General features: G+C 36.1%; 2 protein-coding genes across 4 annotated transcripts; both read left to right on the top strand.

The window, feature by feature from the left end:
- The first annotated feature begins 929 nt into the window (after window positions 1-929).
- On the top strand, window positions 930-21,218 carry LOC125241304. Of its 2 annotated transcripts, none has more exons than XM_048149711.1 (3): window positions 930-1,100; window positions 12,424-12,497; window positions 20,538-21,218. In XM_048149711.1, the coding sequence occupies exons 1-3, from the start codon at window positions 1,077-1,079 to the stop codon at window positions 20,929-20,931; spliced, it is 492 nt and encodes a 163-aa protein (XP_048005668.1). In that variant the 5' UTR covers window positions 930-1,076; the 3' UTR covers window positions 20,932-21,218. The 2 variants fall into 2 exon arrangements, with proteins under 2 accessions (XP_048005668.1, XP_048005667.1); XM_048149710.1 differs by having other exon boundaries at window positions 20,535-21,218.
- Window positions 21,219-22,862: 1,644 nt separating this feature from the next.
- On the top strand, window positions 22,863-26,288 carry LOC125241943 (protein EFR3 homolog cmp44E-like). 2 transcript variants are annotated; one of them, XM_048150656.1, is made up of 5 exons: window positions 22,863-23,111; window positions 23,410-23,948; window positions 24,395-24,896; window positions 25,752-25,814; window positions 26,026-26,288. In XM_048150656.1, exons 2-4 carry the CDS (start codon window positions 23,496-23,498, stop codon window positions 25,754-25,756), a joined length of 960 nt encoding a protein of 319 aa, XP_048006613.1. In that variant the 5' UTR covers window positions 22,863-23,111; window positions 23,410-23,495; the 3' UTR covers window positions 25,757-25,814; window positions 26,026-26,288. The 2 variants fall into 2 exon arrangements, with proteins under 2 accessions (XP_048006613.1, XP_048006612.1); XM_048150655.1 differs by having other exon boundaries at window positions 23,192-23,948.
- Window positions 26,289-27,704: the final 1,416 nt, after the last annotated feature.

The raw sequence follows: 27,704 nt of genomic DNA, 5'->3' as shown, positions 1-27,704 counted from the left end.
ACAGACACACACACTTTCCCATTTATAATATTAGTATGGATTAATTAATAATAATGGATGGACGTTGTTGTATTTACACTTCCTATATTTCCAATCTAGATTATTTTACGCGATTCATACTTAGAATCGCGAGGTCTTTCGATCCTGATAGGAGAAAAAAAATGTCCCAAGATTTCCATACATTTTTCAGACCTTCCATTCCGTTACCGCCATACAAAATGTATGAAGAAATGGTAACGGAATGGGAAAAAAACATTGGGACACTTTTTTTCTCCTATTAGGATTGAAAGAGCTCGCGATTCACAAAAAAATCACATAAAAATTTCCAAATCCAAAAAAAAGTGGGGTGGACAACTTTGAAAAAAATGGCCCGCCTGAAATCGACGAGTGCGAGCGGTGTCTAAAAGTGTCACCTCTCGGTACTGTAGTGTAAGTGCGTTTTCACACTATCCGATCCGATATCGGATGTCGGAAGGATTTCAAAGGCCAAAATCAAAGATGGCAGCTTCAATGTATGGGAGATCGGTCCTACATCCGATATCAGTTCGGATAATGTGAAAATGCACTAAAGTGGTGCAGGGTCGGAGTTGCAAGTCACGGTGTCGGAAGGCTGGTAATGGAAACGTCGGGCATTCGACACGGCGCCGACGCATCCTTCCGCCCGCGGCGGAGCGCGACCCCCCGACCCCACACACCCACGTCAAAACACTAGCCGCACCAAAAAAGTGTGAAATTATCTTAAGTGGTCTGTGTCTACGAAACTCCCTCTTAAAATCGGGCTAATATAACGGTACGTTTTAAGTAAAGATAGAGGCATAGATAAGTTAATAAGATTATTATTATACGTCCGGACGGGGTCGGGGACCGGCTTTTAGGGACGGAATGTTTCTGAAACCGTGTATAAAAAACGAGTGGACCTCTGGGATCAGTCATTCCGCGCTTGACCAGGGTGCGCGCCTCTCCGCTCCCGAACGACCAGTGTGGAGACTCCCTGAACCCTCGCCGCTGCACTCCTGGTACAGACTTTGTCAACGGTGAACGTTTTGATCGCATCTACTATCCTCTACGGCAGTGCAATGTTCCCGGATATGACTGGAACGGTAAGTTTTTTTATTAATCTGTGTCATATTTTAATATTGCGTATTATATAGGTACAAAATTTCTATAATTTTAACACTAAAAAAATATCTTATAATATATTGATTTTAGCAAACACAATAAAGTATACATATATAGATAGGTGTGTACGGCAAGAATGAGAACTTTACTAAATGTACTAAACTGATATCGGGTCGATACGTACCTAAGGTAAACACAAATACTCGTATTGCTAAAAATGAGAGCTAACGCGAAATAAATAAAAATAATTCCCTTCGTATATGCTTTAAATTTTTAGGCATAATAAACATTGAAATGATTTGATAACTACCTATATAAGTACCTATATTTTGAGATGTTCAGGCGGGTACCCACTTGCGAATATTTTATTATGGTAATTATGGACATTAGGTATTGTATGTCCATTGAAGAAATGAACAACACTGTTTCGTGTATACAGTGTGTAACCAACAAGTGGGCTTTTTTTAAAGGAACGTAATCTTACATGGTTATTTAACTTAACCATGCCCTTAATTTAATTAATAATTTTAGAAAATGACTACTAATTTTCTAACAAAATTTTTATTGCCAGCAATGTACAGAACATAGGACACTTGTCAAGAGAGGGCAATGACAGCTCATAAGTATGTGCGATGTGAATAATCGTCACTACTTTGACAAAAACTTGTATCTTCGTCTGTCAATGAAAAGAAAATTGTAGTAAGTATGTATGGAATACATATAGACTTACTGCGTTTTAACTTTGAGGAGCAGCGTGAGATACGAGATTTTTTCAAAGTAGTGACGTAATGACAATTAAGAAGTGCACGCGTCACAATGAATGTTGGGATTTCGGAAAATTATTTTTCAGGTAATTTAAATAACTATCATTTGCTGATATGCGCAAACGATTGCTAAATTACTGTATTATTATTGGTTTTAATAGAGGTGGTGGTAACACACTGTAAGGTACAGCGGGGTAAATCCATAGGACTTTCAATAGGGACTGAGCTCACACTTTTTTTGCCATACTAAATTGAACTTTATCACCGGTGCAGAAAGGCGTTCTTATCAGACTAGTAAAAGTGTGTCCACATGAGAGGGTCAAAGTTGGGGCTGGTGTCCCTCTCGCACATGTGAACATGTGACCAGTGTTAAAGAAATTACTATAGTAGTAATATTTTTACCTGTATGATAACTAAGTTTATAAACTTCTTAAATTATTTTTGTATTATATCGAGGCAAGGATATTAATACCTTGTAACGAATTGGTAAGTCATTATTATGAAGCCATAAAACCAAAGATTTGCGCAATTCCTTTAATTCGGTATTAGTAGATTTGGTAGTAACTTTGAATATTGACTGGTATCCCCAAATAATGACAGTGATGACGTCATTCAAATAATTTTGACAGTGGCAATAAGTGCGAGAGGGACACCAGCCCCAACTTTACCCTCTCATGTGGACACACTTTTTGGCCTAACAACTCAATCTAGCTTAATAATATATAAATCTATGGGTAAATCTCGATTGGGGGGCAAATGGTCCATTTTTTCCATGTTTTACAATGTTTGCATTATTAATTAGAGTGTCCACCGGTTATATGTATATGGTAGGCGTGTTCAATGGATACATTTAGAACTCAACATCATAGTGTAATAATGGAAAAATGGATAGATTTATTTTACTTACATGAATTACAATTATCTTATGAAACATTAATAACACGCACAGAGAGACATCTACTTAGGAAAATAATATATAAACATAATTAATAATAAACACACTGTGTAGCATAGGTACCTACTCGATTTGATTAGGCACCTGTCTTTCATTGCATACATTATTGACACCTTATATCTCTTAGCTACTTAAGTAATTTAATCCATATTGTTGCTAACTGTATATTACTTATTCGTTAAATTGTCTAAAATCAATAAACACTTTTTATACTTTCAAAACAGTGGCTAACTACGTTGTTTACCTTCCCTTAATGATGGTGTATTGTCAGGTGTTCCACCAAGGGAACGAGGAGTGTTGCAAGTTGCAACTTGCAAGTCATGCGGTCAGCTACTGCCCACTGTACGTTGTGACACGCGGACACTCTATTGTAATGCCATCACGTTATTATTTGATTAATATTTCATATTATTAAATAATATATGTACTCATATTTGAACATATATTGAGCCCGCCAATATTAATGTTCATGAGTATACCTAGAAAGCATGTTGATTATGACAAGTTGCTTTTCATCACTCAAATTTTTTATGTAAATAATCAATTTTTAACAACAGCGGGCCGATTTTTGAGTCTCACTCGTTCGAATTCAGAAAATTGTCACTGAAAATAATAAGCATGTCACCGTTTTCAACCGGTATTTTAGTGACAAAATCCCGTATGCGAGATTCAAAAATCGCCCCCCGGTGCCAAAAATGATCCACACTCACTAAGAGATCTTAAAATTTAGTTATGTGAATGTGTGCAGTGAAACACATATATTCGTTTGACCTACATAAATTGACTTGATAAATACCATATTAAGTATACCTATCATGAAGTAATTTCAAAAACTAGTATTTAAATTTGTTTATTATTATTTATTATTTTTGAACTGATTGAAAGAACAGTTTCAGTTGTAGGTAGTAGAATTACTTAGAGGTACTAACAGAACATAAACTAAGGTACTACTTTTGACATACTTTTGCCTCTATGTACTTAATTTTATAACTGATTTATAATTACTTAGGGGCATTATATTAAATAATTTAGCTCCTACCAGATTTGTTACTAGACACGTATTAATTCATAAATTTCATAATGAACCTTTGTTAATACCACACATATTAAAGTGAAATAACTTTGAAAAAGGATGCCGATTGCTCGGGACTAGGGTAATATAAATTTACGAACCTGGCTCGCTCGGCCCATTTACAGATTATTCACGGACCGACACAAATTACTTTATAATGTTCTGGCAAATCACTATTATTAAGGAAACGTAGTTGGACTAACTCGATGCATCTTTTATCCCACAAACAGGTTGAAAACTACACCAACTAACGAGAATAATGAATAGTTATGAGATACCTATAATCAACGTTTTGTTTTCATTTATTAAAAAAACAAGTAAGGGCCCATTTAGACGGTACGAGAACTCGCATACGAGTTTTATTACATTGCGGTATTTGATGGCTGCAAAATTGTATGTAACCTCAACAGCCCGCAATGTAACTAAAATCGCATGCGAGCTCGCACGTCGTCTAAATCAGGCCTAAGGGTCTCCCCACATCTCCTTAGAGTGTATAGTATAAACGTTCTTGCGGCAAGATCGGCCCAGGTGCCGTAGCCGAATGGCATTTCTGCAACGCGAAACGTAAACGAAACGCCGCGAAAGCTAGTCTGGCTCTGTCGCGCCAATACGCAAGAGCGATAAAGATCTATCTATGAGCGTTTCGTTTCGTGAGCATTTCGTGAGCTATTTCGCGTTAACGTAGAAGTTTAATATGTTAACAGTTTTAAGGGATCGAGTATATGCTTTTTCCCCTCACTAGCTCGGAAACACGTGTTTTATCACTCAATGCCAGCGTGTAAAAACGCATTTTATCCACTAGTGGATAAAATAATTTGGCCTTGACTATACCTAGTCAAATTTTCTGCTTTAGGATTGACAAGTGAGTGAATCTATCTAGTGATGACTGATGAAGATGATTTACAACCTATGGAACTACTGGAAGCAGTGATAAACGCGTTTTTTTGCGATAATAGTGGCTGGCTGGCTGGCCTGGCTTTAGTGAGGGGAAACGTTTTGTGTTACACACAGGGTGCAAATCACTTCGCGTGTGTTGAAAAACTCGCCAAGTTCAGGATTCTATTCTCAAACCACTCGGTTCGCTCGTGATTCGACTATAGTTCTATTTCCTTTCACTCAGCGTTAAAATACAACTTTGCACCCTACGTTCACGCGTTACCTAGATAAATTTCCTGATAGACAGGTGGACAGCTAACTACTTAAGATATCTTATAAGAGTTTCGAACTTCTGAAGACACAGAATCCTAAAAACTGTGAAACGAAACTATGACGGTATTTTTAGAATTCTACAAACGTACAAAACTATATGCGACGTGTTTTGTAAATTATTGGCGTTTACTTAAATGGAAACAAAGATTTATTAAGCTTCTGTACCGTTATTTGAAGCCTATTTAATATATTGAGAGACAGCGATACTGTTTGTAGATGCGTAGCGGTTCACAGCAGGTACCTACAGCTGAACACCTGTAAACAACTTGCAACTCCAGTTTTACGATTCAGGTTTCCCCTTCCCCCAGGCGACCCGTGCCGTAGGGACGGCAACGATGTTTCATCATTGGCGTTCTGTTTGTCGGAACGTTCGGTTCACTACAAAAAATTCTTAGAATTCTTTAATTCTTGGAATTTTTTGTAAGTTTAATCAAAAATATCGTTTTAGAAAACGGTTTTACCGTTCGTTTACTATTATAAATTAAATGTTTTAGAAACTGAGCACCTGATCGATTCACTTTGAGCGCAGCGTGTCGCGTAAGTAAGCGATTTTTTATTTCTTTTTCAGTTATTTTTTTTTTCAGTGAATCGATTCGTCTTAAGCACGGAACAGGTCAAGAAAGTAAAAATTGAAAAATGATCTCCTTGTCCTCTTTGAGACTAAAACAGTCCTAATTAAAGTCGTAATTGACGCGATTAGTGTTTGTTTTGCCTTGCGGCCGAAGATGAGCCTGTGCTGTGACCTGATAAATTCCGTGCGTGCCCATTGTGGTAGGTACTGTGCTGCGGGATAAAATTCCTTTACAATCTCTTTAAATAGATCGATATTCTGTAACGGAATTCAGAAATAGATCAAAAGTCGAAAGGTAAAGCCTATAGCTGCCGGACTTGGCAAGGGCGTCAATAAATATTTATTGATTCTAAGTATCATGTTGGCTTTTATATCCGATCCCTGTGTGCCTTAAAATCGACTTTCCGCTCTAAAGAAAGGTAACTAACAAACCTATATCATTAGCGTCTTTGAGGAACATGTTTGTGTAATCCGAAAAATGTTCCGTAAATAAATATGGGCAATTTTAAATGCACAGTACGGTACGGGAATACCTCTGAAAAATGTAGTTTGGTAATGTTCTTATGCCTTAATCAAATCTAAGCCACTTGCCAGTGGAAGTAAAGGATTACAAAGTGAAACTCAGGTATGTGGAGAGTTGTATTAATTACCAAATATAAGTTCCGGTTAAAGATAATTGAGAAAATCCGTATACGAGAGAGTCACTCTTTAATCCTTAACTATAATAATAGCGTTTAATAACGCAAGGCGAGCGTATTTGATTAATTTGATTACTTGGCTGCTGCGTAAGCAGAGTAAAAGGGTGCATCATTGCACTAGCTTACTAAAAACTTCTTACCTGCGCAAGGTGTGAAGAAATTTAAAACCAGTATGTTTTTATTTTGTGTATAGTCCGCTTAAGGATATTAAAGGCTAGTATAATAATTATTATTCTGTGGAAGCAGGCATTAGTGGAAAAAATATCAAGTGTTAAGACGGTGTAAAAGCACTAGTCTAACACAGTAGGCAGTGACCCTATCTGCAGAGCCTATTGTTCTGGGTTCGAATCCCAGTATGGGAATATGTTTGTGTGATGCACACAAATAGCGGGACGTAGTTGAACGAAAGAGAGCCATCCTCTGAAAATAGCCTTTTATTTGAATGGCTTTTCCCTTTTTACGTTGAGATTATATTCAAATAATTATGTTTATATGAATTGGATCTTTTTCCTTTTACTACGTCCATTTTTTTCCGAGTTACAGTTGTGTTAATATGTATTTAAGGATACATATGTCTATAATAAGAGTAATATGTCGCCTTGCTACCATAGTACAAGCCTTCCTCAGTTTTTGGCAAAATAGATTCCCCAATGTCTATTTATTTTGGTACCGATAATAAATTTCCCGCTTATTAAGGCTTATGAGTATTACTATTTATTTAGATAAAAACCAGCCGTCTGCGCAAGACGTGCATCTTCCCATTTTCATATTTCCCGCCTGCGCAAGGCGTGTGAATAATATGATTGTTAAGAATGTTAAGACAGCTGAAAATTTTGCAGTCTGCGCAAGGCTTGCAATTTTCGTGACTCAATTTTCTGCCTGCGCAAGGCGATTAAACATTTTATTTAGCCTGCTGAAAACCTGCCGCCTTCGCAAGGCGCATGTTTACATATCCTGCGTCACAAGCAGATCAAGCAGAGGTGGTATAATAGGTATAATACAATTAGCATGGTTCTAAAGCGGTTTTTGTCGGCCTACGCAAGGCGTTTTGAAACTTACGTGTGATGGAGGAAACAACACAATATTATAACGCCTCCTAAGCTTAGTACCAAGTGCTTACTTTGTTAATTACAAAGTCATTTTGACAGGGGTTATATATTTCTACTGCGGAATCACTTCCCAGTAATCATTAAATAGTCTCGAGAAGACTTGTCAAAGCGGACCCCAGGCCTTTACAGGCCGGGGCCAATGCCGGGATAACGCAACGAGGATGATGATGAGTCTGGTGAAGACTAAAAAGATTATCACAGTTATTGCTGGCGACTTGATAAACGTGGTTTCTTTTTTTGTGGAAACTTTTTCCACTATATAGTAATCTACTACATATTTTATCTTTATCGTTAACGACGTTTGAAACACCTAGCTCACGCTGACGCGGAGTGAGTTGACACGATAATATTCAAAATTAACCACGGTTTTATCAGCCTACTTATTTAGATGTTAAAGTGGGATTTGAGGTAATTTAATCATTTAAGTAAACCTGTTGATAGTGTTGATGCATATCAAGGCCGCAGTATTCTTTGGTTCAGGAAATCAGGATATTATCCGTTTCCCAAACATCTTAAATGGGTTATTTATCTATTATTTTAATCAAATAGTTATCTAGCCCGCTGGCCGCTCCGGCGCCACATGAGGCCAATAATCTAAAGATCAGATAGCTTTAGACTGTTTTAGGTCATTAATTTGTTCAGTTAAGCCCACGTGGGCTGAACACATTTTAAGGAATTGGCTATGTGGATGAAATAGCAAACATTTTTGCATAGTTTTTCGCTATGTAAGAATGCAGTTGTGATATGTTATTACATATTTTGAGGCTCCAGGAACGACCTGAACCAATGTTACAAAGAACCATTACATTAAAATGTGTTCACATCCTCATGAAGTAGCACGGGGTGACTCGTCTACTCATTATTTAGTCCGAATGAAACGATACGTATTTAAATTATGAGTTTTAGGTTAAGATTACCGCCATAACACGTTTTTTAAAAATAAAAGAGGGGAAAAGGACACCTACGTAAGAAGTGATGAAATGTACGGGTTAATAAACCCAACTACAAACTTAAAACGCTGTCATATTACAGCTTTTAATCTGTTTTTTTTTTTTTTTTAAATAAAGTAACCCCTATGGTTAATAAATATATCACATTCATGGGGTATTCGGAAAACTATTTCTCATACCTAATCATTGTTTTTGGTAACAATATTTTGCAAGATAAGTACTTGATGTGGTTTCAAAATGATTTTAATACTCATATAAAGATGGACCGTCAAAACAATTTTAAAGCTATGCCGAATAAGCCCATGACCCATGGGGTTAGATGAGTGTCTCAAAATTTTGTTTGGACCTCAGATCTCGGAACAACAGATCTAGGTACCTTAACCTCAATATCATATTCTTCATTACAAAACCAGAAGGCTACGTCATGCCATATAATGGAATGATTATATATCTTTATGCTTCCAACGAAAATCACGGGTCTTACCCGCATACATACGTACCCTTAAGGAGAAAAATATTTGATTGTAATGTAACATCTTGCGCTTTCATAAGCTGGTTACCCAAAACAAAAAGGCATTTATATACCAAGAAAATTATATCATCAGCATTGGCTTAACATGTGTACAAATTATAAATAAAACTCTTCGCACATGTGCGTCTAGCCGCCTAGGCGTTGTTAGCCTATGCCAATCCTTGCCTTAACAGAAAGTACATACATATTGGGTAAATAACTAACAAAATATATTAGGGAACTGGGAGAGAACTCTCCAGACAAAAAGTCTAAGGTTAAGTTGTAGCCTGTTAACCAAGGCAATTAAAAGTTGAACTGTTGTAGTACCACTACTACCAATTGCACAGGAGGTACTTTGTTTAGGACTGTATTCATACATGGATTCAATAACCTTAATACGTATACTCATAATGTATAACGAATGACTAAGTTATACTTATACAAAGCCTCAATAGTCTTGTTACTTGATATAGGCACTTACACTTCCTTCCTGGATTCGTTTACCAAAAGAGTATCTTATGCTTAGGAGATTTCAATGATGAAAAATTTCACAAGTGTGCTTATCCTCAATATATGATAATAAGACTTTTTAGAAAGATTAGATTATTATTATTTTTTTTTTTAGCACTTACCAAACGTGCCCAGATTATTATTTCCGTTAATAAAATTGGAACCACGTTACACATGGGTTCAGTATGGGTTATACCCAAGAGGCCAAGAATAATTCCGGCATACTAGAATGCTCGGGAAAATTACTAAAATTAGATTTCATAAAACGAATTAAGTACATCACGAAAGAACCATGATTGTCGGAACATTAGTCATACCATGGGTATTAAGTTTTTCAATAGCTGCGCACATTAGTGTTATACACTTTTAAAGTTGTAGCCGATTGAGCGAAATTTTTCTTCGCTACCAAATTTTGCCATGTCATAGCCATAAGGCAGTTATTATAATATTCACTGTCTATTATGTAATGCTGTAATTGCCGCAAATAAATAGTGACTATTTGGATAAGGCATTAATGAATGGATCAGTTCCTTAACTGTTTTCTATAATATCATATGTAATAATATCATGTCATGCAAATCAATATATCAATATAATGTACCTATGTTATGTCGATTATTCTATGATACTGAAAAGAGATAAACGAGTTGCGAGGAATTTGACACACAATCCAAAACTTAAGTTTTTCGCTTATACCCTAAAAGAAATGATACTGTAGTAACCCTACTTACTGGCAATTGCAGAGTCGGGGTCAAAACATTAAAAACATACTAAGTGTATTAAATTGAATATTATAATGAAATAAACGTAAACATAATTCATGACCTGACCTTGTTAGGGGGATGAAATAAAAAAGTAACAGGTTTTTCATAATTTATTTTAATATCATTATGGGTATATACATAATAGGTTTATACATAAAATTTAAAAATGTTTCAAACTTTCCTTACCGACATAATAAGTTACAATAGAATAATAGGCCACTGTGCACTTATCAATTCAGTCACTGCATCTGCTGTCAGCTGCAATTCACATTCCTCCATATAGGTACACAAGGTATCTGATGTGTGAAGTGCACTTGAAGTTGTTATTTCCATTGGCGATTCAATTAATCACATTGGCGTTTCTTGACCACCAGGCGAATACAGACACGTCTCAATATATTAAATAGGCTTCAAATAACGGTACAGAAGCTTAATAGCAGCGTTTTACCTTACAATAAAACGCATATTAAGCGAAATACCTTATTTGAAGCCTATATTTTTAACTACGCCTGTGGCTACAACACTCAGTTGCAATAAACCAAGGCACATTTATTTTTCCATTTGAGGGTATTTGTTGTTCGCTGCTAGTAAACAACATTTTTAGACTATTCAGTTTCGAAGATACGTCTTTATTTCATTTCACATTTGAATTCATAAATGATGCAACCGTTTGGTAAGTGGTATATTGCAACTTCGGTTAAATTTAATATTTTGAGAACCAATGATGAAACATCGTTGCCGTCCCTACGGCACGGGTCGCCTGGGGGAAGGGGAAACCTGAATCGTAAAACTGGAGTTGCAAGTTGTTTACAGGTGTTCAGCTGTAGGTACCTGCTGTGAACCGCTACGCATCTACAAACAGTATCGCTGTCTCTCAATATATTAAATAGGCTTCAAATAAGGTATTTCGCTTAATATGCGTTTTATTGTAAGGTAAAACGCTGCTAATAATGTCTAATAATTAGGTACTTACCTACTTACTCTTTTATCAAACCCATATATCTAGGCAGGATCCAGTCCAGGTGGATAAGTACATATACAGAAGGTAGTAGTTACTTATGAATCTTATGATGAATTAGGTTCACTAGTAAGATAGCCAAATAAAAATTCATAATTTTTCAACCTTAAAATAATTATACCTGGTCCATGCCATCCTTGTACAAACACAAATGGACAAAATTAAATATAACATACAAATCATTTCAATGTTCCTTACAATTCAACACATAGTCAATTAGTAAAACTTACTACACCACAAAACTTCACAGCAATGGCTATTGTTAATAAGCTTCTATTATTTTTTATTATTATTAATTGCTTTCTCACTGAACCTGATTGAAACGAGCGCGTGATTGACAAGTGCGTTTATTTAAAGCATTGTAATTAGAACAGAAACCATCAAGTTAATAAACGAGTTCCAAGTCATTAATCATGAAGTCATTATAGATCAAATTATCTGTCTTGATCATCCCTTCACAATGAGTTTAAAGACAAATATTTACGGAACCTTCTTAGGGCCTTACTGATGATATGATTTTTCTGGAGTAAGCTATTTTGTTTTGTTACCGCTTCGTAAGAATTAGGTATTATCATTGATACTGCTTAAGAGGTAAGAGGAGCAAAAATGTCACCATACGAATGTAGCAAATTGATTTCTGAAAAAACTTTTTTTCTACACTGTTTCAATTAATGTCTCACTGTTTGCTGAATAAATGTACTTAATCTTGTGTAAAAAAAGAAAGACAAGATCAATATAAAAACCTGTTTTGATATTTTGATAATTCGGCTGTAAGGTGCTAGAGTGCTTCAAACATGGCTAAAAACGACGGAACCAACACGCCGCCAAGAGATGCGTGATATTCAAAAACTCATATCAATTATCTAAAAAAGGAACACAGATAGGTAACATCTTTCTTAATTTCATCACTATCGGTTAAGTTTTGGAGGAGCAAACCGTCGAGTACAAAACCACAATTTTAGAATTATTTACGCAATCATTATCATCCAAGCTGAGATGCGCGTATCATATTAAGGTACTATTTTCTTGTGTCTCACCAGTACAACGGGTATATTTAAATTTAACTAAAATTCCGAAATAATAAGAGGGCGACTTTCGATTTTGTATATTCCTAGGTCCTGTTGCCTCTTAAGGGTTTTTATTTTATTATAATAATGCGGTATTTTGTTGCAGACTCGATTCCTTTTGAGCTTGGCACTGCTCGCCTCGACAGAAGCTTTCTTCTTAAAATGGGGTTCGGACACATCGTAAGTACAAAAAATGCAATTAATTGTATTTTAATATTAATTCACTAAATAGTCAAATCTTGACAGTACGAGTATAATACTTTCTAACACACGACATATGTGACCATAATAATGCCATAAAATTGTGTTACTTATAGACATAGACATAGACATTTTATTAATAATATTATAAATATTACACGTTCATCAATAAAATTATTTAACAGCAATTAAATTAAGATTAGTACAATTTCAGTCTAATTATAATTTCGAATATTTAATTGAAAGATGCATTCATTGATTACATATGATATGTCATTTAGATTTGTTAATTTGATTTTATACATAATTTTTATTTTATTTTAATATAAGTTATATCGGTCACAAGTCACAAATTGGATTTGTCAACACATACGAGTAGCACAAAGTATTAAAAAATCAGTTTTTAGTTATATCGAATGCACTCTCTTTATTAGATTGCTCATAACCGACTGTTGATTTAAAATGTTGGCTCAGCGACTTCAAAATGCGAATGATGCGAATTTGAAATTACTATCCCCTTCTTCACAAACCTTTACTAAAATGGACAAGCCACTAATAATCGTTTGTTCCTTTCCATCAAACCAATGCGTCGGAAAGGGACAAACGATTATTTGCGACTTATTAACTTAGTAAACGTTTATGAATAAGAGAGAAAGATAAACGTGTATGATTACAGACTAATCCTATCACTGAATGGTGTGCCGTGTGTAAACATGAAACAATGACAGGTTTTATTTCTGCTCGCGTCTAAAAACTTGGCTTCCTCTTCTTAACGTTTTCTCTACATGTATTATGTCTATTTCCTTTTCTTTTGTGTACATTCACCCAGAAAATCGAAAGCTCTTTATCTTTCTAGAAACTGTAATCTGCTACTATATAATAAACAGCATTTTCTTGACAAATAATGATGTAACAATTAATGGCAGACATTTATACTTTTTTGTCTCTTCACAATAAGAACTTTTATAACATGGATTTACGAGTAGTTTAAGACTACATCGTAATTGGCGCTTTCATTGGAGGGATTATGTTTTCTAATAAAGCTATTAATGTAAGTATATGTAAATCACTATATTACTATTGTTGTCTCACTAATTTCCCACAGTTACATTTTCCTTGTTGTTCAAGTTATTTGCTTTTAGTAAATGATGCGAACGATTAAGAAAAATAAAACTATTAGATAAAAATCAAAATTAGGGAAAGCTGTAAAATGACATACTTAGATATATACTGATTTATCCCTAAAGTTGGTGTTTTTTTACACCACGTCGGTGGCAAACAGGTATACGACCCGCCTGATGGAAAGTGGTTTACTGCAAAATACAATTTCACTAATGACGGCGCCACAGGACAGTTGATTATCTATTAAAAATTACGTAAAGATCGTAAATATATAAAAGAAAGAAATTAGGTAGGTACCTAATTTTATTAATTACACCCAGTATACTACGCTCCATCGCTCGTTGGCAAACCTTGAGTTTGAACTTTAAAGCTTCAGTTAATGGCCATGTTTGAGCACCATAAGTTACAAGTTTGCGCATGAGACATAGAGGAAGGTCACCCTTCAGTAGCGCCTTCGTGGATCAGAAGTTCTTCTAGACGTTTTAAATACGTATATGATTTCTATAATTTGCCTGTTTTCGAAAGAAGCTATCTGATATTACAAGTACCTATGTATATGTATTTAAAAACGGTTACTTTATATTTAAACAAAGATCTCGATCTCGTGTCTTATTTTTACTTGATACTGATCGGCCTACTTTTGATTGTTACATAGATTCCATTGAATCAATTTGCGTACTAATCTTTTTTATTTGTTACGAGTAAAACGCAAAATCAATATCATGTAAGCTTAACAATGGGCACTTACTATTACTTGCTTTTTTCTCCTTGGCAATGTAATTAAACTGACTTGCAATTCCGGAACTACGAATAATGCGATACTAACATTATACAATCATCTGTTCTCTTTTTGCTTACGTGCCTCTTTTCGGCTTGCACCGGAACGGAACCTATTAGTTCGATCTTTTGTTGTATCAGAACTAAAAAAAGGTCGAACTACCATGCCTTACGTAGGTGCCAATCAAATCAAGTCGCTGTATATATAATATATTTTTCCCCTCACTTGCTCGGAAACACGTGTTTTGTTCTTTAATACCAGCGGGTAAAAACGTATTTTATCCACTAGTGGGTAAAGTAATTTGACCTTGAATAAAGTCAAATTGACTGCTTTAAAATTGATAAAAGTAGGTGAATCTAGTTATAAAGATGATTTACCATCTGCAGAACTACTGGAAGCAGTGATAAACGCAATTGTTGCGTTGTAGTTTCCTCGCTATAGTGAGAGGAAAATTTTGTGTTACACTCGGGTGCAATAGTTATTTGTTCTACAAGGGGGCAAAGATGAAGGGATAAGGGACACACGAGAAGTAAAATACATTTGCACCCGAGTGTAACACAAAACTTTTCCCCTCACTATAGCGAGGAAACTACAACGCAAAAAATGTGTTTATCACTGCTTCCAGTAGTTCCACAGGTAGTAAATCATCTTTATTACTAGATTCACCTACTTTTATTAATTTTAAAGCAGTTAATTTGACTTTATTCAAGGTCAAATTAATTTACCCAGTAGTGGATTAAATGCGTTTTTACCCGCAGGTATTAAAGGACAAAACACGTGTTTCCGAGCTAGTGAGGGGAAATAGTTATTTGTTATACAAGGGGGCAAAGTTGTATTTTAACGCCGAGTGTGGAATTGAAAAACGAGCAAGTGAAAGGATTCTATAGTTGAACCACGAGCGAAGCGAGTGGTTCGAGAATAGAATCCTGAACTTGCGAGTTTTTTAACACACGAGAAGTAAAATACATTTGCACCCGAGTGTAACACGAAACTTTTCCCCTCACTACAGCGAAGAAACTACAACGCAAAAAATGCGTTTATTTCTGCTTCCAGTAGTTCCACAGGTGGTAAATCATCTTAATTACTAGATTCACCTACTTTTGACAATTTTAAAGCAGTCAATTTGACTTTATCCAAGGTCAAGTTACTTTACCCACTAGTGGATAAAATGCGTTTTTACCCGCTGGTATTAAAGGACAAAACACGTGTTTCCGAGCTAGTGAGGGGAAAATGTATTTTACTTCTCGTGTGTTAAAAAAATCGCAAGTTCAGGATTCTATTCTCTAACCACTCGCTTCGCTCGTGGTTCAACTATAGAATCCTTTCACTTGCTCGTCTTTCAATTCCACACTCGACGTTAAAATACAACTTTGCCCCCTTGTATAACAAATTACTATACAGCGACTTGATTTGATTGAATTGATATTATATAAGGTCCTAATTTATTAGTTGCAGATATTTTAACACATGATACTTTACATTAAAATAATTAACTTTAAATATAAATTAAGAAATCTTTTCATGTAACTTTTTTGATTACATTTTCCTAACAAAAAAATTAATTATAATTTCGTCTAAAAAAAATCATCATGTGCATTATCACATGTCACAATAACACTGTCTGTCATGTCAACAATTGTTTGTTGTAAATGTCGTAAAGGTTCGGCGGGAAAACTGCACATGTCATTGAAGTGGCCAGTTACAGTTAAGTGGTACGTAAAAGAGGTACTAGAATCTGTTCAATGAGTTTTCATTTAATAATCACATAAACAGGGTGTTTTTACGTAGCAAATTTGTTTTTCCGTTTTCTCCAAAAAAACATCGTAAAAGCTATAATGTTTCACGGTTCGAGTACTATCAGCTGTAAAAATAACTGCATCTAATAAATTAGGACCTTATATATGTACAAGTATTTAATATTTATATTTGGCACCAGAATGAATAAAATCCTTTAGTAATCAGTGCTTTCAGTAGTCAGTACATATGTGATAACTACGGGTATCTATAGCAAACCCTGTGTTGTTTGCGTCAGGCCTTGTCTGAATTAAATTTTATACGTTTTTCCGAATTATAATGTTATAACATTGTTAATATTTTAGTAAAAAGGCATACCTAAGGACATTCTTGCCAAATACTCTGCGAGGTACTCTAACGGCTATCAGTTCCAGATCTGTGGAAATGTTTACTGAAATAGGATAATTATTCAGCACAGCTTTTAATACATGAGAAGCAATTATGCCGAAATACTAGAAATTATATAGTGGACACTTACTAGAAAATACACCCAGTGGACACTTTCCATAACGGACTAAAAGTTTTTAATCACACCAACTTACTTTGCTATTCGAAAACAGATAGCAAAATTGCGTTTTATCCACAAGAGTGCAAAGTAATTTCATACAAATTTTAACTTGATGTCAAGACTCCTTATTCCTTAGAGCGCTCATCAATTTCACGAAACGGCCATCGATAGATGGCGTTGGCGCTCGGTACGCGAGCACCTGCAACTCAACGCGCGTTTCAACGCCGACACAAATAATCTTGATAGTTTTGAATTAAATTGGTAATAACATAATTTTCAATTTTATACGGGGAATTTCCTGTTCATGGTATGGTAGTAGTAAATAAGGTGTATGAATATAGTAAAAGTATAGTAGTCTACATATACATATATAAATACAGGTTTCCTAATTGATTGATTCAACAACCAACACCGCTGAGCCGAAACTACGAAAGCTAGAAAGTCGAAATTTGTATAGATTGCATTAACAAAATTTCGAAGAGATAAGAATCGATTATGAAAATTTACACCCCTAGTAGAGGGAAAAAGGGGGTGAAAGTTTGTATCGGGATCAATTTGTTTTTTTTTATTAGGAAAATTTTAGTTAGGAACTTGAAATTAGAGAATAGTTTAATAGTGATTTCTGTTTTTTATTGAATGTATATGCATACTGATTGGTCCCATTTTTATCAGAACCCAGTTCTGATGATGGGATCCTGGAGAAATCCAGGGAACTCCTCAAGTCTGAAAGGCATACATATAGCGATTTTTGTGTTTTTATATGAATAGCATGCATTTACGTACGGAACAATGACATTTGGTGCAGTGGAACTGTTGATGATGGTCAGACCGGAACTCCCTAAATCTAAACGGCACAGTTATAGTGACTTTCATATTTTTATAAGAACAGCATGCACTTACGTCCAGAATAGTGACATTTGGTGCAGTGGAACTGCTCATGATGTTGTGTCACTTTTTAACCATCGCCTCAAATCTCTCAAGGAAGGACGGTTCTCAATTCGTCTGTTTTTTTTTTGTTTGTTCCTCGATATCTCCGTCGTTACTGGACCGATTTAAAAAATTTAATAATTAAAGCATTAAAAGCAGTTTTAAAAAATACCTACACATTTCTACATGTGCTCTGCCTACCCCTTTATGGGATACAGGCGTGATTGTATGTATGTATTTGTACATAATCCAACATTCGCAAGTAGCTTTCATCAGAACCCAAAAGGCGGCGGTTTTTTTTTTCTTAAAAATTATTAAACGTTTTTTTTATGGGATAGGAGGCAAACGAGCAGACAAGTTGCCTGATGGTAAGCGATCACTGCCGGCTATGGACACCCGAAGCACCAGAAGTGTTGGTGCGTTGCCGGCCTTTAAGATGGATGTACGTTCTTTTCTTGAAGGTTTGAAGGTCGCATTGGTCCGGAAATACCGCTGGCAACAATTCATTCCACAGTTTAACTGTGCATGACGTGACCTGTGCAAAACATTGCGTCTTAGAAACATTTGAAAGGGTGAAAATCAAATTATGTACATGTTCGTTCTAAAAGTAGCTGATCAAACATCGTCGGTTTGGAAAGCCTGCGGTTAAATTTTTGCTCCTTCCTTACTATACATATTTTATTTAGAGGGTTTTGAGATTTAGGTAATAAAACAACGCTTCATTAGGTTTAATAGCATTTTGTAAAGTATAATGTCAATGTAAGTGCAAGCAGTCTTATGAATAGAATAGCAGTTCTGTTGACCACCTCCTGACTCCATCATGAGACCTTGGACCTCATCTAGTTCGATGGTGCTCGTCGGCCCAAATCTAATGAGCCCAAACATGATGGGGTTATAATGAGGAGAATAGCAGTTCTGTTGACCACCTCCTGACTCCATCATGAGACCTTGGACTTCGTCTAGATCGATGGTGCTCGTCAGCCCAAATCTAATGAGCCCAAACATGATGGGGTTATGATGAGGAGAATAGCAGTTCTGTTGACCACCTCCTGACTCCATCATGAGACCTTGGACCCCATCTAGTTCGATGGTGCTCGTCGGCCCAAACCTAATGAGCCCAAACATGATGGGGTTATGATGAGGAGAATAGCAGTTCTGTTGACCACCTCCTGACTCCATCATGAGACCTTGGACTTCGTCTAGATCGATGGTGCTCATCAGCCCAAATCTAATGAGCCCAAACATGGTGGAGTTATGATAAGTAGAATAGCAGTTCTGTTGAACATCTCCTGCCTGACTCCATCATCATGAGAACCAGAACCTCATCCTGGTCCCAAAATATAATAATAATTCAAACTCTCAACAAACTTCACGTATAACTTGAAATCCAAAATCATATGAAAAGCATGTCGAATGCTAAAATTGCATAAGGTGTAAAAAGGATCAAGATTTGTTTAGTCGCAGTTTACGGCACTTCTCGGAACTATCGCGCTGCTTACGAAAGCTAGGTGCGCCGGACGATCAAACGCAGGTCCGTTGTCTTCGAGCGCTCGGCGCAGACTGAGCGGGCTCGCGTTAGCACAGTGTCTTTTATTCGAATTTTAGGTGTTTTAAAAACATATCTATCGACAGAAAGGTATGTCTTATATGTATGATTTTTTTTTATAGGTCAATAAGAAGTTCTAGTTTAGGATAATATTATTTAAGAGTTACAAAAAATGCAGGAATCGCAGGAAAAATACATAATGTAAACCTCTTTTTATCGAAAAAATGGGAGGATACGGAAGGTTATTTATCCACCATTTCAAGTAAATCTTAAAATGTCAAAGTATTAGCTAACTCGTACAGGATATAACAAATAGGATTGTGATCATTTATTACCCCAAATAACATTTTTAACAGCACAATCACGATTCTAAACGAGCTATTCCACTACGAAATTTGAAAACGTCTTCCGAAAAAACTGATTTTTCGGAAGTATAAAAAGACATATTTTAAAGTAGTACCAATTGACTTTCTAGCTTAAGATATGTACTTTTAGGAACATTATCATTTTTTTAATAATCATTTATAGTTTCTTTATAATTTTGAATGAAAAAGGTTCTATTTTGCAAAAAACGCTCGTCTTTAGGAATAAGGCCTCTTAAGCTGACTGGTAGAATTTTCCTATAATTGATGATTTCGAATCATAAATATTGGATAAATTGATGGGATTTGATTTAGTTTCATGTTTTATACTCAGTATTTTGTTCGTGTTGGTGTGGTGAAAATTTTTGTGTTTCACTCGGATGCAAAGTTTATTTAACCTTCGTGCCTTGAAACCCTCGCAACGCTCTAGATTCCACTTTTTGAACCACCCGCTACGCTCTCGGTTCAATATTGGAATCTTTCGCTTGCTCGGTTATCAATATTGGCACGTGCGGTTAAACAACAACTTTGGCCCTTTGTAAAACAAATAACTATTAAATCTTCGTTATGTTAGTTATATTGTGCTTGCGTGAAATGTCCAATATGCCATTATTTTATGCCGTAAAAATAGGAATTTAACCTTATATTAAGACAAGATTCAAATTCATTCAAGGATACTGAACACGTTCAAAGGACATTCTAACTTTTTATAAGTTCCTTGTTGTTCTAAACCGCAGATTGTTTCGCCATGCGGCTTCACTGTAGTACAAGAAATACCTAAGTAATACGTTTTAGAAAAAATAGAGGAAAATGAGAAATCGTGGCCATTACCCCGCGCTAGTAATTATTAATTAGTGCTTATTTTCCCCTACTAACTATACCTATGTCAATCTTTGTTGATTTGCAGACCCATCCATACAAATTTGCATGACTATAGCCAGTCAGACATTCTACTAAAGTACGTTTTCATTTGTTTCAGCAGACAGCCGGTGTCGTCCAAATGGGTTCAGACTTTAGGGCCTAATATGTCTCCCGCCTATCGGTATCAATACTACTCGCCGTACGAGCAGCCGCGCAAGATGTACCAGGTGGCCCCGCAGCCGTACCAGGCCGAGCTACCGCTGCACGCGCCGCCCAGCATGGCGCCCATCCCCATCAGCATCCCGGCCGGCGCCAGCCTCACCCCCGTCTCCCTCCAGCACGTGCAGTTGGTTCCGTGCATGTGCCCCGTCGCCCCCGAGGAAGCAGACAAACTAAAGGAACAAGTCGGCCCTGGACCATACTTGGCTCAAACCTACGCCCCACAGTCTCATTCCGTCCCACAACAAATGACTGTGGCCGCCGCAGACAATACTAAAATCTCATCCAACCAATAAGTCTTTCCACCTCAATCTGTAATCACTATTGCGGCGCAATCGAGTCTATTATAGTGCCTAATCGTTGTATCGCGGTGATGTATCTCCAGTGTTAATACGTTCAGGTGTTAATCGTTGCGGTGCGGCGCCGGTGGATCAAATGGGCATTTCAATATTTTTAAGAATCCCACCAAATAATTTAGTGTTTTTTTTTACCTAATTTATTTTTATTTATATTTTCATGCGAAGACTGATAGAGTAAGTGAGACACGTATTATGTTCTTTTTTGAATAAAGTAATATAGAATATTTTTTGTTATTTTATTTTGTATTACAAGCTTAAAATGTATCTGGATATTATTATTTGTAATTATTATTACTATACATGTATGGTATATGTCAAAGAACCCAGTCAGTTGCATGTTGTTATATTCAAATATGTTTATTATTAGGTACCTACGCTCAGTGTTTACGTATAAATATAGAGTACTAAAGTCAATTTAAAAATGTGAATTATTGAATGTCGTAATCAACTTGTTGGTGGATTGTCAATTTACGTATCAAAGAAACTGGATCAAATCTACGTAACAGTGCAAATTACTGTACGATGTCGTAAGATTCCCATTAGCCTGGAATTGATTCGGATGTACACTCAAGCCCACAATGCTCAGCGGGCACGCGCCTCCTTGCACGAATGCGCGCAGGGCTCATATTCCGGCAAGTTGTAGACGTCAAGGCGAGTCAAACGAACGGGTGAAACAGTAGAGCGCTGCTCGCAGAACACGCAAAATTCCTATGTTTACCAAAGTGACTGTTACACCAGTCCGCTTGATGGGCCGATTCGCCGGTGCTTGCTAAGCGATAGTATACTACGCTCGCACTCGGAAATAGCAGGAAAATTACGCAAAAACTTTCATTGTGTTTTCGATCTCACTAGAATGATAGCCACTACACAAACATAACAAATGGGATTAACTATCTACCGGTATTGTTATGTTATGTCCTTAATACTCTGATAATTGGCATACAAAATACTTGTCTAAGAATGAAGCTCAAAAGATATAGATATAGATAACTAATTCGGTAAATGCCAACTGGCCACAAACTTACGCGTCAAATCTCGGCGTCGCCGTTGAATTGAATGGGTTGTACGACATAAAGTTAATAAACACTCACAAGTTAATCACAACATTAAACGCAGTATACCCTCGACAGAATTACAGTAGCTAAGATTATTATCATATTATATCACATACTTCTAGGGCCTCTGGAAGAGTCAGTTATGCATGTTAGATGGAGAAAATATAATTGACAAACTATTGACAAACCGACAAACCCTTCCCTCGACGCCTTTTCACGCATTGTCAATACTGTCATTGACTTGACCAATCAACCAGTCAAGTTCATTGATTTGATGTATCAAAAATACTTTTTATTAGTGTTCAAATACAAAAAAATACTAAATACTCCAAATACATACAGATGTTAAGCTGTAAGCTACACCTTTGACTGATTTTATACGATTTATACGATTACCTTCATCATGCGTAATGGTTAAGTTTTATTACTAGAACATACTCGCACACGATAGTGTAAAAAGATGCACGAATGAAATGTAATCGATTACGACTGAATTAAGTTCGTAAGCGGTGTTTTGTACCCAGCACGTCATGGGCGAAGTTGCGCAAGGGCAGGAACTCGCGCCTGGTGCCTGGAGTAATCAGTGTGACGAACTTTTCCTACACTATTCCACCTATTCGGTCTACCTCCGTGGTTTGCCTACCGTGCTACCTACACACTGCTACACATACACACTTGGCGTATGTCACCTGACGTCATGCCTGACAGTGACATTTTACCGTAGCTTACCTACTGCTTACCTACATTATCAATGACATCCATGAGGTTACCAAATGTTACACGCAAATTTATTAGTACAACTTAAATAATCCATTTAAAATTAAACAAATTAATCATTTTCACATGTGTCAACGGAATATACGTATTTGAATTATGAGAATCAATCGAAGTTTAATAGAAGATGAACTCGAGAACAAAATCTTGCAGCTGAAGCCCCTATATTATCCGATAAATTTAAACCCACTTTTCCATAACAGTAAAGTACAGTGTTTAAAAAAATTAAATACTATTCTGGACAGAGTAAACCGAAAAGATTTGCAGAAATCCAATTTGAAAGAAATTGTAATGTGTGCTTTGACAGTCATATATTATTTTAGCATGCGATTAAAACTAGATAGCTCAACTTCTAAGCATTTTTCCAGGTGGTATAATAAAAGACAATTTCTTAAGGCGGAAACTGTCTTTCAAAAAACGATGGATAAGCTACTACCTGAACGCAGTGAAGCGACAACAACGATCATGCTCGAGTTTTTCACTGATGTCGCTTTATGGCCAATGGATAATTTCATTGCCCAAACTTTTGAGATAGTTTTTTACTTTACCCGCCAAACAATAACTGTTTTTAATTTAATACTCACAGACGTCCAGCGCGTGGCGAGTCACAATGTTGAAGATGCCAGACATCGCATTAGAGTATTACACGACCTACTGAAGAGTGAGCATTTAATGTTGGAGACTCCAAAATTACTATCTTTAATAAAGCGGCTCTTGAATTACTATACAAATGATATAGTTGATAGCAACAACAAACTAGTAGTAAATTATAAATTGAGGAAAGGGTTTGAGGTGTGCCTACGTCAGATTTTTGAAAGAGTTACTAATCAACACCGCATAGAAATCATATACACAATGTTGGACTGGTTCTCCTCGCTCGACAAGGATCACGAAGACTTGTTGGAGCTCTCATCGCTAGTTCAATATGCAGCGGAACTCTATGAAGTAGGCTTGTTCAGTGATCACCTGCCAGAACATCTCATGATTCGTCTCTTAGATTCTTTCGTTGGGTCGACGAATCCATCGCACTGTCTGGTTGGCTGCCGTTTAGTTCAACATTTTTTGGATAGACAACTAAACGCACAATATTTAGTGGAACCTAAATTGTACTATGAAATTACTGAGGTGAGTTTCAATAGTGTTATGTTTATAGTCACTAATTGAAAAAACTACCTACAGTTCGATCCCTCTCCCGTGTGAGACGGGGGTACTCGTATGTGGGCTGCGGGACATTGTGACCAGTTAATAATGTAGGTATTTATGTATTTTATGATTACGATTTAATTTTCAACCCCCGACGCAAAAGCGACGGGGTGTTATAAGTTTGACGTGTCTCTCTGTCATCGTAGCTCCCGAACGGATGAACCGATTTAGATTTAGTTTTTTTTTGTTTGAAAGCTGAGTTAGTCGGGAGTGTCCTTAGCTATGTTTCATGAAAATCGGTCCACTATACTATGTCGGGGTTTTTTTCAAAATTTCCAATTTTGTGGTCAGTTTATAACGATTACCTATGTTTTGAAGTCCTAAATTATCTAAATACTTTACTATTTTGGTAAATTATTGAATTTCAGACGCAAATGAAAATCGGAAATAACATTAAGAGCGATAGAGAGTTTCTAAGGAAGCACAAAGAGCAAATTCACGAAAATTTCATTCTGGCTGTAACGGAGCACTATGAAGATAGTACTAATGTGAAGGCTGTGTTCACTGTAGTGTGTTGCATGCTCTTGGAAGTGCCGTGTGGCATGACCGCAGCGTCGGTCGCCTTCATGATGATGGTCGTGCAAAATTTTGCACTCCAGGAACAGAACATTCCGCTTAGATGTAAACACTGGATGCACGCCATTGTTATTTCTGTCATGTCCCTTATTTGCTGGGTGCACAAAGCGCCATTTTTGTGCCGCTATGTGAACCAAATAATGAATCGACGTGCAAAGGAGGCTCCTCAGTTAAATCCACCCTTGCTACAAGAATACCACGTGAGAAATACAAACCCGTGGACAAATGCAGAACTATTCTTCGAGGATTGGGAATTAAGATACGGATTGTGGAAAGCTTTTTCAGTTTCGCCAGGTATTAGTATTAAATTTCTGCTATTTGCTAATACAGTCAGAAAATGTATTAGCTAAGATCATCTGCATCCTACATACAAATAATTATGTTATAAAGAGTGCTAAATTAATATGTATGTAGCTTTGCATAAAGTATAAAATACTTAAATATGTATTTTTCACCACGCCAACTGGTAAATATAAATATTGCTATTATAAAACGAATAGTAAAATTGCATTTTATCCACAAGAGTGCAAAGTAATTTCATACAAACTTTATTTTAATGCCTTGAGCTGGCTGGTAGAATTTACCTATAAATATTATATTTACCTATAAATATTTATTATTATATTTTGAATAGATTGCTGAATTTGATTTAGTTTGATGTTTTATAGTCAGTATTTTGTTCGTTTTGGCGTGGTGAAAATTTTTGTGTTTCACTCGGTGGCAAAGTTTGTTTATCCTACGTGTCTTGAAACCCTCGCAACGCTCAGGATTCCACTTTTTGAACCCCACTTTCGCTTGCTCGGGTATCAATATTGGCACGTGCGGTTAAACAACAACTTTTGAAACAAATAACTATTTCACCTTAGTTGTTACTACTGTTATTCAGAAATATGCGATAGAATAAGTAGGTACTCTATGATGCGTTGTTTAAATGTAGTGAAGATGCAAATGCCTGTAAGGTCAATATGGATACCTTCTATTAGACAAGTCCATCTTCACCTTTTACCTCATGAGTAGGTATTTGTTACGTAGCGATTAGTTTACCCTACACATCCCGTTACAAACTGTGTGCTTATGGGTGGGAAGAGATTTATAGGGAAACTTAAATATAGGCAACCGTTTTTATTTTTACGACTAAATATTTTTCAGTATAATTATCACGAAGACTAGAGAGTTACGGAAGAAATCACCAAAATTGGAAAAATAAATCAAGTGAGCTACTATATTTTCTAATTAACAGTTGTGCCGCGTTGCGTGTTATTAAAATTTATAGCCATAACGAGACTAACAACCAACGTAACGATCCGGCAACATATAGTGAAAAAGTTAATTTATAATTATTTATTAGGTTATTACATTATGTTACTATAAAGCGTGCTCTATATTTCTATAATGACTTAGTAATCATTGGTATTTGTTGCAGTTATATGTTGTGCAAACAGCAGTTTGCAACCTCCCAGATCTCGCTTGCTTGCTTTGACACGCTATGACAAAAACGTGAACTTTTTCGCTTTAAGAAGACAAGAGAGCTAACGTGAACTTTCTCGTTGACTAATTGATAAATATACAATGTCAGTGCATCACGTTTACCTCGTAACATGGTAATGATTGAGTGCTATTTATTACAGACGTTTCACTCTCGTTTAATGATGACGTTACTGTCTATGCTTACCGTATCATTTGTAAGATAAGTGTCGCGCGGTGAAAATATATAATAAACATTGATTCCGATTAGCTGTTAGGAGGAAATGTTTGTTGAGTCGTTAATACATAGATATACAAATATGTTGATTTTGAGAATCTATATGTACAATCGAGTTCATAAATATTTGTACATTTCTCGACCTTATTTGCAATAAGGTGAAAAAATGTTCAGATATTTATGAACTCGACTGTACATAAGTATCTTGGTGTTCAAGAAAAATATAGCTTCATATAAATAAATAAATAAATAAATAAATATTATAGGACATTCTTACACAGATTGACTGAGGCCCACGGTAAGCTCAAGAAGGCTTGTGTTGTGGGTACTCAGACAACGATATATATAATATATAAATACTTATATACATAGAAAACATCCATGACTTAGGAACAGTTATCTGTGATCATCACACTAATAAATGCCCTTACCGGGATTCGAACCCGGGACCGCGGCGCAGCAGGCAGGGTCACTACCGACTGCGCCAGACCGGTCGTCATATGCGTCCCCGACCCATAACGATGAGTACGACATCTCATTTGTGTCCAAGCCAATAACATTGATACTAGAGTATGTATGTACTGCAAATTAAATTAAATATTCAAGTGAGAGAGGGGGCTAAGCAACAGGATTTCCTTTAGTGTTCAATCCACAAAGCTTTTACTTAGGTACCTGGGCATTTTCAGAAATTTGGACTCAAAATAAGTGACAGTTGTTAACAAAAAATTGTCTAAAATCCAACTTTTTCATATTATAAATGTTTTTCAGCATTTTTATTGAAATTTCATGCTTTATTGTCGTCACAAAACTGACATCGAGTTAATTTTTGTTAAAAACTTTCACTAATTTTGCGACCCAATATTTGAAAATGCCCACCTAGTGATTTTTACAGATCTTTCCTAGGACATAGAGGATAATTCTCCGTAAATATAACAGGTATGAAAAAAGTAAAAACTACATAGGTAGATAAACTAGAGATTAATAGTTATGATATAGTGTGCATAGAGTGAATTATTTATTAATGATGCACAAGCAATTTATACGATATCATAATGAAGTTAATTAGAACTTACAGTATTTATAGCTTGACGTAATTACGGCTTAGGTACACAATAATATCTATTAGTGTTAGACTAAGCTAAGTTAGCAACGACGTGATAGCTCCATCTTTGATGTGAACACGTATTCACGGGTTAAATAATGTCATAATTTCATCGAATTTTCGACAGTAGATTACATACCTAAAATTTTAACACCTAAATTAGCAATTACTTAAAATTTCAGGCCGCTGCACTAAACGAAGTCACTACTCAGTACTTCCCGGCTCCATCGAACAGATCTGAGGCTTTCTTATTTACTGGCCAATGTGTGTAGGTATAAGTACTATTTCTCTGTTCGAT

Source organism: Leguminivora glycinivorella, chromosome Z (genome assembly GCF_023078275.1).
Source record: "Leguminivora glycinivorella isolate SPB_JAAS2020 chromosome Z, LegGlyc_1.1, whole genome shotgun sequence".
NCBI classification, from domain to species: Eukaryota; Metazoa; Arthropoda; class Insecta; order Lepidoptera; family Tortricidae; genus Leguminivora; species Leguminivora glycinivorella.
Note: the sequence above shows the minus strand (reverse complement) of the source record. Positions and strands in the feature narration are given on the sequence as shown.